Raw genomic sequence first — 17,273 nt, 5'->3', positions numbered from 1 at the left:
TTATAGCTTGTCGCTGCCACTTTTTGTTAGTTTCGGGAGTAATTTGATAGGTTTATGGCCAAAGTGTGTGTTGTGAAATTTCATCTCTCTCGCTTGAGAGAGTACGCTCGCACGAAACTTCATGAGCCGTTGTCCATTGCAATGCGATCATGCGTGATTGTCCACCAGCCATGAACACCAATATTACACCAGCAAAAACTTGATATTGACTCTGCAGAAATTCACTATTTATGATTACAGATCTAGATACTAGGCAGTCGACAAATGGAGCATGAAAACCTGTCTGATGACAAAATGGAAGAAAAATTTGGTCTCGGTAAAGCATTATTTGAAATCCATAACTATTCCCAACTGGTAATCACATGTCCTCAGAACAGACAGGCAAGCCATTTCTGATGGAATCCCTGTGGGATAACAGCAGATTTTGTATATGATTATGATGAATATTTCACAGTCGGCACTGATCTGATCCGATGATATTGTTCTTTGTCAGAAAGTTTTCAGATCATATCATTCTGAGCGTGCATAAAGGCTTATTAGGGAATCACTTCGTGATTATTGCTTCCGCTGCAAACAGTTCTACTCAAATGTAAGCCTTCCACCAATGGTTTGAATAACTCCTCACTTAATGCCTGTCCTAGCGCTGGGTTGTTTTTTAACACAAGATGGTAGCAGACTTACAAACGTACAAATGTATGATGCAGTCAACTGATCACTACAAAAAGGCTGGTACCATTGGTAGATTACCTTATAGTTCACAAGATGTAAAAGGTAAACTATTAAGGTAATAAAGGGAGCGACCGCAGACTGACGATGAAGCATGATGTTTTCTCATTAGCAGCAGACCAATGCGGCTTAGCTATGGCTCGTTTATTTGAGCCAAGCACAGCAGGTCACGTCTCCTCTACTGTATGATAAGTATGTTGGGTTTTTTTTATGTGTAGAGGTTTAATGTACCAACATACACAGGTCTGCTGGCTTTAGGTCCCCATAGCATCCAGAAGGACAAAATATACTTAGTCTACTGGTAGATGAATGAAAAATGAAATGTTGCAAAATTATAGCACTTTATGACCACTTTTTTTATTCATATTTTTTTATTGAAGACAGATACTGTGCCAAATCTGCCATTGTATAAGTTCTGACTTGTTTTGTGTCACAAATTAAAAACCCTCGCTGTTCTTATTGCTTTCGTTTGCTTGCATGACTTTTAGGGTGCCTGGAGTATGTCATCCATGTAATCAAATCATAACAGCCTAACTTCATGCCCAACAAAGATAGCCAGAAGTCCCAGAAAAGTTTTGGTGGTTGAGTTTCCCCCAGACCGTGTGAACCCCCAGTCGTTACGACGAGCATCACCCGGAGAGTGGTTCATGGCTGGGTGAGGTTTACGAGGTGAAAATGATGATGTGTGTGTCTGTATCGCCCCTCCCAGACAGGTCCACAGCCATCACGGTCCCCTGAGTGGTCATCCAATCCCCTAGCTGAATCTTTCATGAGTTCTGATGGAGGTCGACCAAAGCCTCATATTTACCCAAAATCAATAAAGTCTGTATTAGATGAATTGTATAAAACATGAGTGGGGTCCATCCTCCCGAAATCTGGTTAAACCCGAATGCCAACGTTGATAAATAAGAGGTATTTCAACTTTTCAAGCTCTTTCTCAAAGTATGTCGATGAAGGTTAGATATCCAGGTAATAAGATACGATTTTGGAAAAGAACAACATCCATTGTTTTTCCTGTGTTTCCCAAAGTAGCTTTAACACTGCACATTTAGCACAAACTTGCTTATTATAATATTCATAAAAGGAGATTAGATCTGAAGCCTTTCCCTTTTTGTGAGAATATGTGTATAGGAATGATAAATGGTGAAATTAAGCATTGCAGAATCGGGAGAATATCAATCTACCACAAATTCCTGTATGTGATGAAAAGAATATAAATGTTTTTGCCTAATTCATGAATGAAAACGAAAATTGCAGAGCAGACAAAGGGGATGATGTCATACAGGAAAGATTTAGTAGTTCGATGATGGTTGGAGATTAATTGATGATGATGTTTTGTGAGGGAGTGATTCCAAATCAAATGGCTGTTTGGGTTAGAAATACATTATGGATTGGGCCGGGGGTTACCGATTGGAGCTTAATGATTTCTGATGGTCCCTTTGGACTTTGTGGTTATTTTCTATCATTTTCTGCACAGCAAGGAAAATACCAGGGACAGATTGAACAACAAATTTGTGAAAAGAAATGAGAAAACTGTAAAAAAAAAAGTGGAGAATTTATGATGATGGTTTTGGCTTATTATGGTGGTACAATAGAGAATGGTTTATGATGTTTAGATTTGAGACCGTTTTTGTCAATAAAAGTTTTTATAGGGAGTGAGCTGCTTTGATGTCCTTTTTAGGTAGATATAAGAGGTTTCATTTTGACAAAAAGCTGCATACCAAGCAGCATAACAAATGTGCCATACAGAAATGGAAAAAAGTGTAGAAAGACGTAGTATGAAAAAATTTCCTTGAACTTAGTATTTTTTCACATCAAATAAAGCAGACGACCAAGGCACTATTTCATGCCAATCACTTTATTGATCTGGAGCCTTATTCATATGGATTTCTTTCTGTCCATAGGTTAACCAAAGTTCCTCTGAGCTTTGTGGAAAATTCTATAAAATTAATGAAATCAAAGAAAATCAGAGAACATGTTCCAATGTCATTTTGCATCATTGAGTTACAAAAAGTTGTGCAGGTATGTGAAGTTGATTACGACAAAATCAGATGTACAGGATGTTTTAAATTCTTCCTAATCAAATAAAGGCAAAAATTGTATAAAAAGCTGAGGGAGCCAAGGGTCATGTTTTGCTCATAATACAGAACATGGAAGGATAATTTCACACGTTTTACCTCATTTTTACCTCATTACTCAAAAGTGCTGACCGCGAGCAGGGGGGAATTTTTGGTGCCAAATTGGATCAAAATGAAAGTTGGATGAGGTCCCCGTAGAGACAATACAGGAAATTGGATTCTGCAATCTCCTACCCTTGAATTTCCCCAAACCAATCAGCTGCAGCGACACATATGAAAGAGACTGCTTGACTTGTGATGATGTATCACTCCCTTTGATTGTCCCTTTGGAAGTAATCAGTTTTAGGTGTCCTTTGTGAAAAGTTTGCCATATTAAATATTACAATTCCTATACTCTTTTTTCATCAACCACACATACAGATATGTTTAACATAAATCAATACATAATAGATTCAGATGTGTGTGATCCATATACGGCATACGTCTACACCAGCTGTTATGCCATACCACATATGCTACACAACAAAAGCACAGTGTCTAGCATTTGTGTGACGTTTAATTATAGTAACTGACACAGTAACAGCTTGCTGATAACAAACAAGGATTATAGATGTAGACAAGGGAGTCAAGTGTCTGCCATTGCTGTGAACAAAGAGACACATTGAGCACTGTACAAGAACGTAATATTCATATTCAGGACTCCGTGTGATGAGCCTGGCTGAATTGTGTGTATTTATCAATAATCGGATAGAAAGTCAACTGTCATAGCAACTAGACACCTTTAATCTTGACCAAAATGGTGCCTCAGTTACAATATGTTGTCAGGCATGTACAGGAGCTGTTGTCTTGCAGTTACAATAGACTTCATGGTGGTTTTACCTGTAGTTGAATCTTCGATCAATGTTGCATCAGAGTTATATGTCCATTGCATAGGATACATGTATCTTTTCTGACACAACATTAGGAAACTATATAGTATTACACAATGTTATCCTTATATACATGAACATGACCTTATACAATGCATTCAGTCAAAGGGCCGGCACGTTGTAGCTTTATGAATCAGCGACGGACGGCAGTTTCGCATGATGAATAATGAAGTAGCTATTACAAGGTTATGAATAACACATACGTTGGCTGTATGGATTATTTGGTTGCTTCGGTAAGCCAGGCAGGCTGTTGAGGCTTGGCTCATAAGCTGTTTCCTGTATCAGTGTAATCCCCAAAACTTACCTCTAAGCCAGTGTAAATGTTTTAGGAGGGGATGGCATGAACATGGATTTTATCATTTACCAGCTACACGGGATGCATTGAGCCAGGCTTCGATCTGTCAGTTGTGCTCTTTCGCATGACTGCTGGCTTTTACCTCAATAACTGTAGTGTATTAAATAGTGATAACATCAATGATATTCATGGTTCGACCACACATATCTATCATAAATGCTTGCTTCTTATGAGAGCCATGGTTTTGTCCTTGGTGCTGAATGAAACATGACTCTAGACTTTGACCTGAACAACAACAGTACTTCACTACAAATTTATGAAATTGTGACAACATGGATTGACCACACTTATTACACCTAAATGCTTATTTGGGTATTCATTATAAGTATCATGGCATTATCCTTGGTGCTGAATGAAACGTGAATCAACAACATCAGTACAAATGTATGAAATTGTGACAATATGGTTTGACCATACTTATAATACTAAAATGCTGACTGCTACACATATTATAAACATCATGTTTATGTCCTTGGTGCTGAATGAGACTCCATTGGTCTATTTTAAAGACCTTCTAAAATGCACCCATGGTCGTATTTGGAAATTAACTGAAATACTTACTCGAATGTATCATGCTGAATGAAACCCTGTTGCCTTTACTGAATTTCCAGTTAAGATATCTAAGCCTTATGAATTGAAGATTGATGCAATGTTATTGTCTAAACATAACAGCTGGAAAACTCAAAAGAGTATAAAGATCGAATGACTTAATAATGTTCTTTTGTGTTGCCTTCTAGGAACACCTCCACGTTTTGCAGAACGTCCTGTTGCCATAGAAACCAAGAAGGGCCAGTCCATCGTTGTGGAGTGGTCATCGCAGAAGAAGTTTGACCATGCAGTGTTCCTGCTTCAGGAGCGGTCAGCGGTGGGGAAGTATGTCAAGGAGGACGACATGTCCGACTGGGAGCTTGTGGAACAGGTAAATGTAGTGTTTTTTTTAGAACAAATCCTTATTTGTAGAATCTTTCACACTACAAACTCTATATTGTCACATTTTGAGATGTATATCTTAGGCGATAGGTGCAGAGCGGTCATATTTTCATTGACAAAATGTGGTGTCTCAACTTTTGGATTTTTTTGGAAATTGGTCCCAACTTTCCTGCTTGGAGATGAACAGACGAATAGTTGATTTTTGTCTAGATAAAATCCTTTCAGAACTTTGTGATAGAAGTAGAGATTGTTCATATTTTCATAGTGGAAACATTGATGCATACATTTCTTATATTGTACAAAGCACTAAATGAAAGAAAATATCATCTGAAATAGCTAATAGCATAAACAGTGCTTGTCAGACACAAGGTTTGCTCATAATGTCCTCATCCTGTGCAGACAATGTCCCAAGCCACAGTATATTTTTGTGTGAGTGTCAGCCGCAAGTTTTGCTCACTATATCCTCATGCTTTACAGACAACGTCCCAGGCCACCGTTGTGAAGGCACATCGAGGCAGATGGTACCAGTGGCGGCTGGCCGCAGTGAACGAGAACGGCACCAGGGGCTTCAGCGAACCCAGCAAGGCCGAGAGGCTCAGGAAAGGTGGGATATTATCATCTTGGTCCAAAGCTTTCCGCAAGCTGCAACTATAAAGCAGAATCCTTCCCCAATGCCAAGCCAAAACTGTCTCAGTGATACTAGTATCTAAATGCCCAAATTGAAATCTCTTGATTGCAAGTCCAGGGTTTGCTAGGGAAATCCCAGTATTCCTTATCACTCATGCAGACACCAGCAATTAATGAACTTGAAATCTTGCCTCATCTCATGTTCATCTGTACTACGTATGTCTTTAGCATATCACTGGTCAGGTACCATCCGCTGTATGACTGAGAGTCTGAGGTGATGTGAATATTACATGTCAGGCAGAAGTGGTGTAATAGAATACTTGGAGAATTGGAAGTTATGCTTTGGCTTTTTGTTGCAGATCCTGCGGCTCCAAGTCCTCCATGGAACCTAACTGAGGGCGACTTCGACATCAAGGACGGAAAAATCTCCGTAGACGTCCGCTGGTACCCACCGGCGTACAGCGACCTGCCTATCACCAGGTATCGGGTGTACTGGAGTAAAAGGTTAAAGGGCGTGACCCCTGGCCTCATGAAGTTGAAGGAGCACAGAAAGAGTGTGAGAACTGCCATGATCACTCTGGAGGGGCTGGAGCCGGATACTAGCTACTTTGTTCAGGTGAGGCTTCTAACTTGTTTCCAATTACAGTTCTGAAATGATTAGACACCTTGACTTGTGTGAAGGTGGTCTTTAGGAACTAACAGCATCAAATCTACTGTGTTCATTTTCCTTGTTATAACTGGTAGGAGAATAGCCTTACAGTTGTTAAGAGTTGAATATTAAAGATACATTAATTTTACATGTACAGGTTCAAGCATTTGCCAACTGGGGAGACAATGAGAGACTACGCAGTGATCGGGAGTCCTTCTTCCTCAGCACCATCCCCCTCCCCATAGGTAAGGTGTTTGAAGCTGTTTGAGTTATAAAACTTAACAACTGGTTCAGCTTGACAGCCATTCGTTAAAGGATATCAAGTTAACAGATGTGGTTTCAAATTGTAATATTTTCAAAATATTGCAGACTGAGTTTGAAATCACCGTCAATCTACAGCAGATTTAAGTTACGCCATGCATAAAGCCATCATAAAGGTGAACTAGCATTACCATCCGATGTGGCTGACAGGATTAACTTGTTCCCTCTAGAGTTGCCGCCGACACCTCCAAACCCGATGATCCTGCGCCTGCACTCGCCCAGCGTGGTACGGAACCTGTCGATAGAGGAGCCGTTCTTCCACCACGATAGAGTCAAGGCCAAGGTCTACTGGGATCTACCTGAAGGTGAATGTCAAACTGCTTAAAGGGCTTCTATTTACCTCCTTCCCAGTCTATCTCCAGGGAAGGAGGTTCACCTCTGTTGAGGGTCTTGTTTTTGGTTGTGTATGTGTGTTTGCATCTGTGACTCAAGATTGTTTTGACAGATTTGAATTAATTTTGGTGTGTGGGAAGCTCTTGTTGTCCCAAAGAAACACACATGTAGCAGTTTTGGCCCCCTTGCAGTATTTTCTGGTACCACAACACTAACGCTGACACCCCCTTCCTGAAAGTAGTATGTTATTGTCCATGGACAGCTGGTCAATGTCGGACCACCATAGAATGGGGACAACCATTGGCCCCTTTTGGAAGGGAGATAATGTAGCTGGGATTCAAAGAAAAGGAAGGATCACTATCATTTGTGATGGCTAGGGCTATGGCATTAAGAAATTCATCAAAGCGGGATGTATTTCACTGGGGTATGAGATCTTTGAAGAAGAGAAAATTGATCCCAATAGAGAAAATTTAGCCAAGAATTTACTATAGTCCGAGCGATGACCGACAGGGATACATCTGTACTTGAACCTGGATAGACTTGACTTAAGCAAGTAACCAAGAAGACTATGATTCAATATTGCCGTCCTTATCAGGTGAAACGCACAAGTCTGTGACCAAGTTCATGCTGCGGTGGGTTCCCACGGTGTGTGGGGACGGGTACAGTGGGGACGGAACGCTTCTCAGCAGGATCAAGGAGGCCACCACTCATGTGAGTACCTATAATCTCTGTAGTGATTTCCTACCTTCTGAAATTGTTGTGTTTCTTGTTACGGTCTTTATTAGGGTCTGTTTTTTTAGATCTCGGCTGAAGTGATCTGACAGATATAGTTTCTCAATGCTAAACTGAAACACATCAGGCACTGGTATTTCCAACATGATTTTGTAATTATACAAGATTGTACTAGGAAACAAAAATTACCAAAAACAATCTGGGAAACCCACACCAACAATGTACACCCTATAGCTATTTGCTGTAAATCCAGAAAAATAGTAGTTGTGCACGACGCTGGGCAAACCTACTTTTGGGTACAGATGTTACAACAGTGCTTTCTCAAGACACAACAGAAATACCTGATGAATTCCTGGATTCTTGGAAAAGGAGCATGTAGAGAATCCCTACCTACTGACCCCATTAGGCTAGCCCCTGAGGCATCACCAAAAATCTCAAGTTGGTACCGTCTTAGGCAATGTATTTTACTTAGATCTATCTGGGTAATGATTCCGGTTAGACCTTAAGAAATATGATTTCCCTGTTCATGATTCCATTCTCTCTCGGTAGAATCTTGACTTTGACATCTACGACCTGAGGTTTGACTGTCACTACGAAGTCAGAGTTCACGCCGTGTCATCAGAAGGGGTGATGGGTAAGGAGACAGGGATCCGCTTCTACAGTCCGCCGTGCCGCGAGATCAGGATCAGGGGACGGCAGAGGCCAGACTGTCCCACTCCTGGTTAGTACACCAAAATACTTAAAACTACACCTAACTAGCAACACTGTCATACTCCAGGTCATTATGCTACACAACATTAACTAGGGGCCAAAACCTACATGCCTTACTCTTCCTTTCAAGAGCGATCAACCACTCAAATATCATGACCTTAACGTGTCCAGAACACGAGATATCAAAGCCAGAATTTTTGCTGCATCACCGTAACAGACCACTAGGGGCATTTCAAGGTCTTATAGAAACCTATTCACATACTGAATATCCAAACAATCCATCCAGACATTCTCAAGGTATCTTGTGGACAGACAGCAGTCACTATGTACAATAAGCCCATTTCACTGAGGTAATTACACTACACTACACTTGTCTCATCATCATCATGGCTCTTTCCCCGTCGTCGAGGATTGTCTACACTTGTCTATGATTGCAGTATAACACTACATTACGGTACAATACACCACACCTGAGAAAGTCCTGGTCAGTATGCTACACCACATAGTTTAGATTTGGGGTCTTCAGAGGATTGGATGTCATCCGTAAAATGTACTTGCTGTCGCCATAACTACAAGATTGTTGAAGTTGAATCTGTTGTTCTGTATTTGCAGCACCAGATGTACCCCAGCAGCCCCAGAACCTGTCCTTCGTGTTCTTCATGGCGGACGGAAACGTGACGGGACAGTTCAAATGGAGGATGCCTGTTCAGTCCGACAAACCAGTTACAGGTGGGTACCATTATCGCAGAAGATCCCCAACAAATTCGTCGAAGATAGGTGCACGTGGTTCGAAACCACCCAGTGTCAATGGGATAACTATGGGGATTCATTTCAAACTCAAGTGAAGCCGGTGGGCTGTATTTCAACAGTGCCTGGATATGGGTACAACTGGAAAAGAGTTGCATAATGTTTTTTGATGTTAAGCCATTTGCCCCAGGTCTTATCGCAAAGACCTGGTGTGCTCAACTAAAATAGCTAATAGAAAAGAGATGCTGTTTCAGACCTATTCATGTAACTTGTAAATGAATAAACGAAGGTTCAAACAAGCAAACTTGAATTGACATCTGGGTATAATTGTTACGTGGTGACCATTTAGTCAGAAATATCTGTGTTGACAGTATTATATGTTGTCAGCTGTGTACTTTTCTTTCATTGGTTAACGTGTGGATACTTGTTCTTCCCCAGGTTTCCGTGTGATGTGGGGAGAGCAGGTCTCCTCGCCCAAAGGTGTGACCCCCGGCCTACCCCAGGCTCCTGTCATAGACAGGACAAGTGCAAAGGCAAAAATGCTGCCCAAGGTGAGACAGTCTTTAATGTTAGGCCCCTTCTTTTAAGTAGGCTTAGTAGAGATGTCGACTTTTTCTTTTACTGTTTTCAGGAGCAAATGTCCACATGTAGGCACACTGGTGCATTAAATCTGTATTATCGGCACCCTTTATACCAATTGGATAAGGGGCTTGGTGGTGTCACTCCACTGTTAGCTATGGGAATAAAGTGTCTTTCTCAAGGGTACAACATCGGGGCATGGCAAGCATTGAATCTTGTAACAATTTGTTCCGAATGCAATGCTCTGTTACGGCACATGGACACACTCGATTTGAGTGACTAAAGACAGTGTTGGATACACCTTGGGGCGGAACTGACATCACAGTGTATTCTATCATGGAAGCTCATCTGTGTTGTTAGTAATCATATATTGGTTGATCCTGAAGTAGGCGACAGTGGTCATTGAAAATTTGATCCGTGTATGCATTTGCGTTGGAAGAAAGTTTAGCATTGTGATAAGTCCTTATTTCTCCTTTCAGATCTGTAATAATTTGTTGCTGTACAGTTGTTGTTGTCTCTCTAACCGCTTCAATACGTCGGTAGTTAATGACTGTGCTCATTTCGAGTGACCAAAGACGTTTTTGGCAACAGCCCAAGGCAGGAGCTGGTATCACAGTGTTCTATCCTTGTTTGTCCCCCCCAGGACCAGTTTACTCACCTGATCCAGGGGTTGACCCCAGGCCGACCTTACGTGCTGCAGGTTCAGGCACTGTCGGAGGTCGGAGGGGGCGCCATGGCGCAGCTCGAGTTCACCGTTCCTCCCATCAGGCAACAGCCCAACTGTAAGTGCCTTCCTTGCTCTATGGTACTAGTCTCTCATCTATTGTAACATGTGTGCTCTTAGTTTGAAGTATCAGCATAAAGACTAACACCTTGTTACATAGACAGTAACACGCATGCGTAAGAAATTAGTTACCTAGAGATCTAAGATCTAAGTCCCTCACAGACAGAGATCTGCCGAGACAGCTAGAGCATGCGCTATTTCCAGTGTTAGGAACAGTGTTGCCATTTGCTAGTTTCACAAATAAGAAGACTGAGAAAGACTTGTAAGGTGCTGATTTAGTTGACTGGCATGCAATTCTTTTCCCTTAATATAATTTTCTTTATAAATCAGCTTGGTTTGAATTCTTACAACATGCTGTTCTTGCTTTACAGTTATCCCTCCTATCGGGAGACCGTCATTAGCGGAGGAGTGGGAGAGAAAATTCCAGGGTTACAACTCCGACCTCTTCCAAGACGACGAGAGAAGAAACTCCGTTTCTCCGCAGAGCACGGCTCGAACTAGAACGTCACCTTCTTGGGCGCTACAAAACCCGGGGAGCGAAACAAATAGCGCACCCCGTTCTTCCGCGCAGTCGTTAAGATTGTGTTGGCTTACTGTACTTTTGTGCTCCTTCACAATTGTTGCATTAACTACAACAGGATTCTCTTGTATGTAAATACCTAATGTGTACTGTAAATAGAACGTAATTAGTGAAAACGACGATTAAGATGGTGAGTGTTCCAGAGAGGCCAAGAAAGGACCGTTTGTTGTGTGACAGATCTAGAAGAAGCTTCAGCAGTGCAAGTTAAAGCTGTTTACAGATAATGTTCCTAAGTATAACTAAATGCAAACAGTCCTTTGTTGGTCCTGTCTGTACAATCTGTGATTGTCTGTGACATGCACAAACTGCTCGATGTAAGGAGCTTTCTATCAGCCTTTTGGGCTCTGTTCATGACTCTAAATATGGGGACTATTCTCTGAGGACACTTTAAAGTCACATGACCATTACAGGTGGCTGTTTTATCATGTCATGGTGCCAACAGTTTGTGTGTCATCACTATGGGTTGAACACAAAATGTACAGGCACTGCAAGAATGCTACAACAGCCACAGAGGTAGACTCCTAGCCTGGTATCCAGCCATATTATAGCTCCCAAGTCTCTTCTGTCGTCTATTTATGGAGAGGACAGAAGAGACACGATAGCTATAATACGGCTGGATACCAGGCTAGTAGACTCCCTGTTTGGGGTTATGAATGGTGGCATAGGTGCGATGGTAAAGTTGATATATATCCAGCAGTTCCTCCATGTCTTTGTTCCCATTGTTGGAGCTGGCGTATGCGTTGGGTGCACCACGTAATGTTGCTGCACTTCTTACATGTGTGTGATGGTTGTTGCAATAGTCAAGGGAAAAGAACTCTATTTGATGACAGCTTGTAGTTTTGTCCACAACCACATGTTTATAAGATTAAGACCACACCAATTTAAATCTTTTTTTAATCAAAATAAGTTCAACAAAAGGGGAATTTGAAAAAAGTTTTTCATGGAAGTCAAACATGAATATCAAACTCTTGTTAAGATCAGGCAACTGACAAAAAATCTCAGCAACAAAAAAAGGAGAAAAATCATTTGTAGGTACTTATTTATAAGCTCCATTCCACAAAAAAAAGGAAAGCTGTCAAAATCAATGGCACTAATACTTTATTAGATTAACTGCTTAGACTACAAAAAAACTTCATTTGAACATCATAATGCATGTTTATTTAAGAAGAGTAAAAACTAAGGAATTAAATGGGTGTGGAAAGAAAGCAGTGGAACATTTCAGGATCTTTTGAGAGTTAGAAAGGATGTCGCCTCATAAAAAGGATCGTTAATCAGGAACTCAATTATCTTTTGTGAACCACAAAGGTAGAGACAGTAAAACCGCAACAATGAAGTCCTAATCATGATATACCAAGTTATGATTACATAGTAAGAGAATTATAGTGTCAGATTTTGTGTCATAGAAATCTGGTGATATCTTAATGTGATTTAGAAAAGTTAATGCCATCCAAGTGAACATTTAAGATTTACTGTATAACTGATAAAGTTATAATATAATCTAAATATTATGCATCGCTTTATCTTAGTTATCAAAAGACAAATTCAAGCTTTTCTACTCTAAATTAAGGTCGTTTCCCATGTAGTTGTGTAATGACATCAACAATATACAGTACATAGCTGCAGCAAGTTTCTAGCACTACATTGTGCATCTCAAGTTTCATGACTGTACAAAAATTCACTTCATAAGTCTCATCATTCATCCACTTTTCATGGAATTTGACCAAATTTTATCCCATTTTCTTATTCAACCCATAACCCTATTATATATAGTATTAACTACATGTAGATATCAGTTTCATTGAAAGAGTCCTGGTTTACAGTGTGTTTCAGTATGAAAGCCTTTCACTATTGTCACCTCAACTTGCGATGTCAGTCACATCCCAAGGCTTCATGACCAGGACTGCAATGGTGCTACATGTTCTTTTTAAGACTTAAGTCTTGCTACTTAAAGGAAATAAGCTATTACTTAGAGGATCCAGCTCCTTGCAGTAAGTGTGTAATTTAGTGCTGCTGCCGCGGCTGTAGCCACACTCCTACACCGGCATTCGCTTCAGCTCATTTAAGCCTTTCCAGCCAAGCTGGGGTAATTCTGCTGTCGCTCGTAAAATAGCAATCACAGGACCATTCGTAAGGTGCCAATTTCAAGGCTCTGCGCTTGATACAATCCTCTTAGTAAGGGAGGACAGTTTACTCTTAGTGTTTGTTTTACTGCGTCGCCTTTATGCCGCCTCACGCCTGCCACGGAACACGATTTATGGCGTCTATTTGGGAGGGCTTTAAGTTAGCGGCCTCAAGCCTTTTCAGGGGTAAACATGTAGATCATGACTGTAGGTATGGCTGGCTTACTGCTTCATTAATCATTTGTTGTAAAATCACGCTCCGGCTTGGACAAAGTGATAAGTAAATGATTGTGTGTAGCACAAGCACACTGGGGGAACGACCAGAAGATTATTCTCCTCCCTACTTAGTATTCTATTCAGGACCAGGCATACGTCCTCTCATACATTGATTGTAGTTCGTTTATGTCCAATACATCAGCTTTTGTGGTGTTGCACTTTTTATCTGCAAGGTTATGGAGTATAAAATTACTTTGTGTACAACGTTGCCCTTTATTGGTCGTTGAGGTGCTTATTTTTCTTCTCCATTGCCGGGAAGTTTAGTTGGCTCTATTTGGCTACAAATTGCCTGTTCCAACGCTGTCACTTCCGTGGATCACATTCCATTAAGTAGTGTGTAAAGAGTAGTTACAGTAGAGTATTTCAGGAGGATGCGAATGTGCAGCTCAAGAAAGAACTATTTTACAACCATGTGCCAAGCTCTTGTGATTTGCTTGCTACTGCTGTAAGTTAGTATGCACAATTGGTGCACAGAATAGGATCATGGCTTTTATTGTGACAAAATAGGTTGCATTTGGGAGAGAGAAAACTTTTCTGCTTTCTTTTTCTTGTGAAAGATGTTTATTTTGATGTTAAGGTACATGTAGCTTTTGTTTTGATGCTTTTCATTTATCACAAACTTGAGGCTGATGGCTACAATTAATATGCAGATTTTATTTTGAATAAATAACTTTTTTATAATTTTGATTTGCAGTCAGATTGTTTTGCTTCCTTTTTGATTTCCATGTATTGCTCCAATTGTTGTGAATATACTTTTGCATTTTTTTAAGGAAAGCATTTATTAGACCTATTTTTCTGTTGCTGAATGCAGTTGTGAATATCGTACATACGAATCATGTTAACGTTACCAATTCCAGTGAGATTTCTTGCTTCAATCAGTGCACTAGATAAGTACAAGAGTACCTTGAAGGTAAAGATAAAGACATTGTAGTGTTAAGACGAGGTACTTAATGTGGTATACATGTACCTTAAGTGGTGAAAATAGAAATAAAATGCTCTCAATTTAAGATAGCTGTAAACTGGTAGTTAAAGTAAGTGCAGTATTTAGCAATGCAAACCACGGCCTGTGGCTGTTGGGTATTTATACAAATGCTGTTGCTATGTACTGGTTGTTAACTTATGTTTGTCAAAGATGTAATAAGTATGTAATGTGTTTCTTATGTTGCCATCTGTGTTTCTGTATAAAAGGCGCAACTTTTGTACCTCTTACTTTGTACAATCTGTATATAAGGAATAAAACCAACCAACACATTGAGAGTGTGAGTTATATTTTTTTCACTTCTTATTGCAGCATATGCAAGATATATTTATATTTAGTCATTGCTGAACATTGTAAATCCTGCAGAACTTTTCTTCAAAACATCTTACTTGATCATCTTAACATTAAGTGAAAATCCTCCAAACACCTTTTGGTGTATAGGGCAGTGCTCTTTTCTATTTTTGAAGCCCTTGGACCACACACTTTTTAAGCCCAATTATTTTTCACACCAGATGCAGACTCTTTTAGTGTGCGTGCTCAAAGTAATATAGGACAGGGCCCTTAAGACAGACAAATTTCCTAAAGCACTACCCTAAAAGTTTCCCAGATCAAACTTTGTTACCATAAAGAAGAATGAACACTACAACATGAAGTGGCAACGTCCTCTTGTGTTCAGCTCCGAAGGAGAATGTCTTGGTAAAATTAAGCTCAGAAGACTTCTTTAAGTCTTTGTCAAGACAGCAACTTGAGCAAGTTCTGAGAGTCCCCAGGTACATAGTTGACAGGTAGTTTCCCCCTCTTGTCTTTAACACTTCTGGTGTCTGAGGAAGCTTGTAGTAAGAGTCTTGAGACTTCAACATGACCCCTCTCCGCAGACTGAGATAGAAACAACACCAGAGATCAAATTTAGAACTCTATATATTTCTGATTGCAAAAAGATGAGATAGCCAGAGAACTTTTGTCTGAAAAAAAATCTATAGAAGAGAGAAAACACAAAACAAAAATCACGACCATAGCATGTTCAGAACATGTGATATCAAAAGAAGCAAGTTTTGCTGCAGTATGGAAGAGACAGAAAACACAAAAGTACTGTCTGCTGAAGCAGCAATGAACATACCAAATATCAAGATCCATCCACACCTCTGTGAATAATCTCATCAGTTTGGTAAATGACTGAACTCAATTCAGTCTCTACCACTGGACAAAAATCTGGACATCTATCACTCTTCTTCAGTGTTAGTAGTAATGCTGAAGAAGAGTGATGGATGTCACTCGTGACGTCCAGTAGTACCCAGTTGTAGAGATTTAATTGCCTTTAATATTGTTTAACTTTATGTCAAACCTTCATAAACGTAATCATAACAAAGAACTGAGAAGAAGACAATACAACACCTTGTGAAGTGCATTTTTCCCATCCCCATCACACACGGCAGGGTTTGCTCCTTTTCTCAGCAACAACTTCACCACAGCTTCATGCCCACAGTAGGCTGCTCTGTGCAGTGGAGTCACTCCCCCTGATCTGGTCTGGCTGTTGGGGTCTGCCCCCCTCTGGAGTAGAAGGTCACACACTTCCAGGTGGCCACTTCTGGAAGCATAGTGCTGGAAAGAAGAATTGAAATGACAAATTACATGCAGGAAGATGCAAGGACAGACAAATTATAAATAAATTCCCTTGCCCTATTGCAAGTACATGAAAAATCTACTGGCCCAAACCAACTCTTCACTGGCCCAGAATTTAGTGACACATTTCTATGTCTTTGTAACGTTACTTGAAGTTGAAGCAAGGAAATCATTTTATTTTCACTGAAAAAAAAAAAAAAAAAGAACAAAAACACTTACAAGACTAAGGAGTTAGGGCTCTTAAGTTAGCTTAATTCTTAATTCACACTTTGGGAATGCCGCTGGGAGCACAATTTAGTCAGGCTAGGGACATTGATGTTCACCTCACCATGAAAATACCACACTCAAGGAAAAATATCTTGAAAGAGATTATTGATAACCTAAACAAGTCACTGAAAAAAACCTGAAACCTTATATTGCGTTATCCGCATAATGCTGAACATCCTGCCAATTACAGCAGGTGGAAATAGCACAAATGCAACCAACACACAACAGTACACAAACATGTATCACGAGCGACGCCTAGCAGCCGTTAGGAATACTGCAGACAGCAAACTCGTCACGTATCAAGGGTGCCGCCTAGCGGATTGTAATCACCCTGCAGCATATAAATAACTCGCTGCTCACTGAGCGTAATTCACGACTTGAGAACTGTATTAAGGAGTGATCTGGACAGTGCAGTTTCAGGGGAAATAAACAGTGTTTCGTACCAGTGCCGTGTAGCCGGAAGAGTCCTGAGCGTTTGCCGCCGTGCCTCTGTCCAGCAGGCCGCGGACCCTCCCCTCTTCCCCGTCCCGAGCAGCTGCCCAGATCCCCCGCTCGAAGTCCAGCTCGTCAAGCGTCTGGTGCACCGAAGCTGCAGTCGTCGCGTGCGAACACTCATGCTCACCGTGATCGCACATGATGGATCAAATCGTGGCCATCAACATAATCAATATGACATCAAAAAACTGTCAACACCAACGTGCTCAGACAGGCCTGATGCTTGGAAAAATCTGACAGCTATTTAGCTGTTCAAAACTATTCTTTCACGTGCATGCGTTAGATAATGTACACATATCATTACTTATAAACAAAAATTCAAAGATAGCGGAAGCTTTTAATAAATTCAATTTAGCATACCAAGAAATATGTACTGCATTTGTTCTGAGGCTAAAATTGTGCCGAGAATGGAGGCTAACTTTTTAGGCACTAGAC

At 40.6% G+C, this 17,273-nt stretch overlaps 2 protein-coding genes across 2 annotated transcripts in view; one reads left to right on the top strand and one right to left on the bottom strand.

The window, feature by feature from the left end:
* LOC118426932 (anosmin-1-like) overlaps nt 1-11,998 on the top strand; it is a 57,281-nt gene extending 45,283 nt beyond the window's left edge. Inside the window, exons 5-15 of the mRNA XM_035836564.1 lie at nt 4,826-5,007; nt 5,496-5,622; nt 6,005-6,261; nt 6,452-6,539; nt 6,786-6,920; nt 7,544-7,659; nt 8,230-8,401; nt 9,004-9,120; nt 9,577-9,689; nt 10,361-10,499; nt 10,873-11,998. Coding sequence (XP_035692457.1) covers nt 4,826-5,007; nt 5,496-5,622; nt 6,005-6,261; nt 6,452-6,539; nt 6,786-6,920; nt 7,544-7,659; nt 8,230-8,401; nt 9,004-9,120; nt 9,577-9,689; nt 10,361-10,499; nt 10,873-11,156 — 1,730 coding nt within the window. The 3' untranslated portion in view covers nt 11,157-11,998. The remainder of the gene's footprint in view (nt 1-4,825; nt 5,008-5,495; nt 5,623-6,004; nt 6,262-6,451; nt 6,540-6,785; nt 6,921-7,543; nt 7,660-8,229; nt 8,402-9,003; nt 9,121-9,576; nt 9,690-10,360; nt 10,500-10,872) is intronic.
* Nucleotides 11,999-13,554: 1,556 nt separating this feature from the next.
* LOC118427563 (ankyrin repeat domain-containing protein 39-like) lies at nt 13,555-17,000 on the bottom strand. Its single transcript, XM_035837402.1, has 3 exons — nt 16,787-17,000; nt 15,849-16,055; nt 13,555-15,332 (listed from the first exon to the last, which is right to left on the bottom strand). The coding sequence occupies exons 1-3, from the start codon at nt 16,976-16,978 to the stop codon at nt 15,189-15,191; spliced, it is 543 nt and encodes a 180-aa protein (XP_035693295.1). The 5' UTR covers nt 16,979-17,000; the 3' UTR covers nt 13,555-15,188.
* Nucleotides 17,001-17,273: the final 273 nt, after the last annotated feature.

This window comes from Branchiostoma floridae, chromosome 12 (genome assembly GCF_000003815.2).
Source record: "Branchiostoma floridae strain S238N-H82 chromosome 12, Bfl_VNyyK, whole genome shotgun sequence".
Lineage (NCBI taxonomy): Eukaryota > Metazoa > Chordata > Leptocardii > Amphioxiformes > Branchiostomatidae > Branchiostoma > Branchiostoma floridae.
Note: the sequence above shows the minus strand (reverse complement) of the source record. Positions and strands in the feature narration are given on the sequence as shown.

Coding starts and splice junctions, on each gene's coding strand:
- LOC118427563 (XM_035837402.1), bottom strand. CDS start 16,978: ATGTGCGATCACGGTGAGCATGAGTGTTCGCACGCGACGACTGCAGCT. Junction 16,056..16,786: donor CTTCCGGCTACACGGCACTG/GTACGAAACACT, acceptor TCTTCTTTCCAG/CACTATGCTTCCAGAAGTGG. Junction 15,333..15,848: donor GGAAAAATGCACTTCACAAG/GTGTTGTATTGT, acceptor TTTCTATCTCAG/TCTGCGGAGAGGGGTCATGT.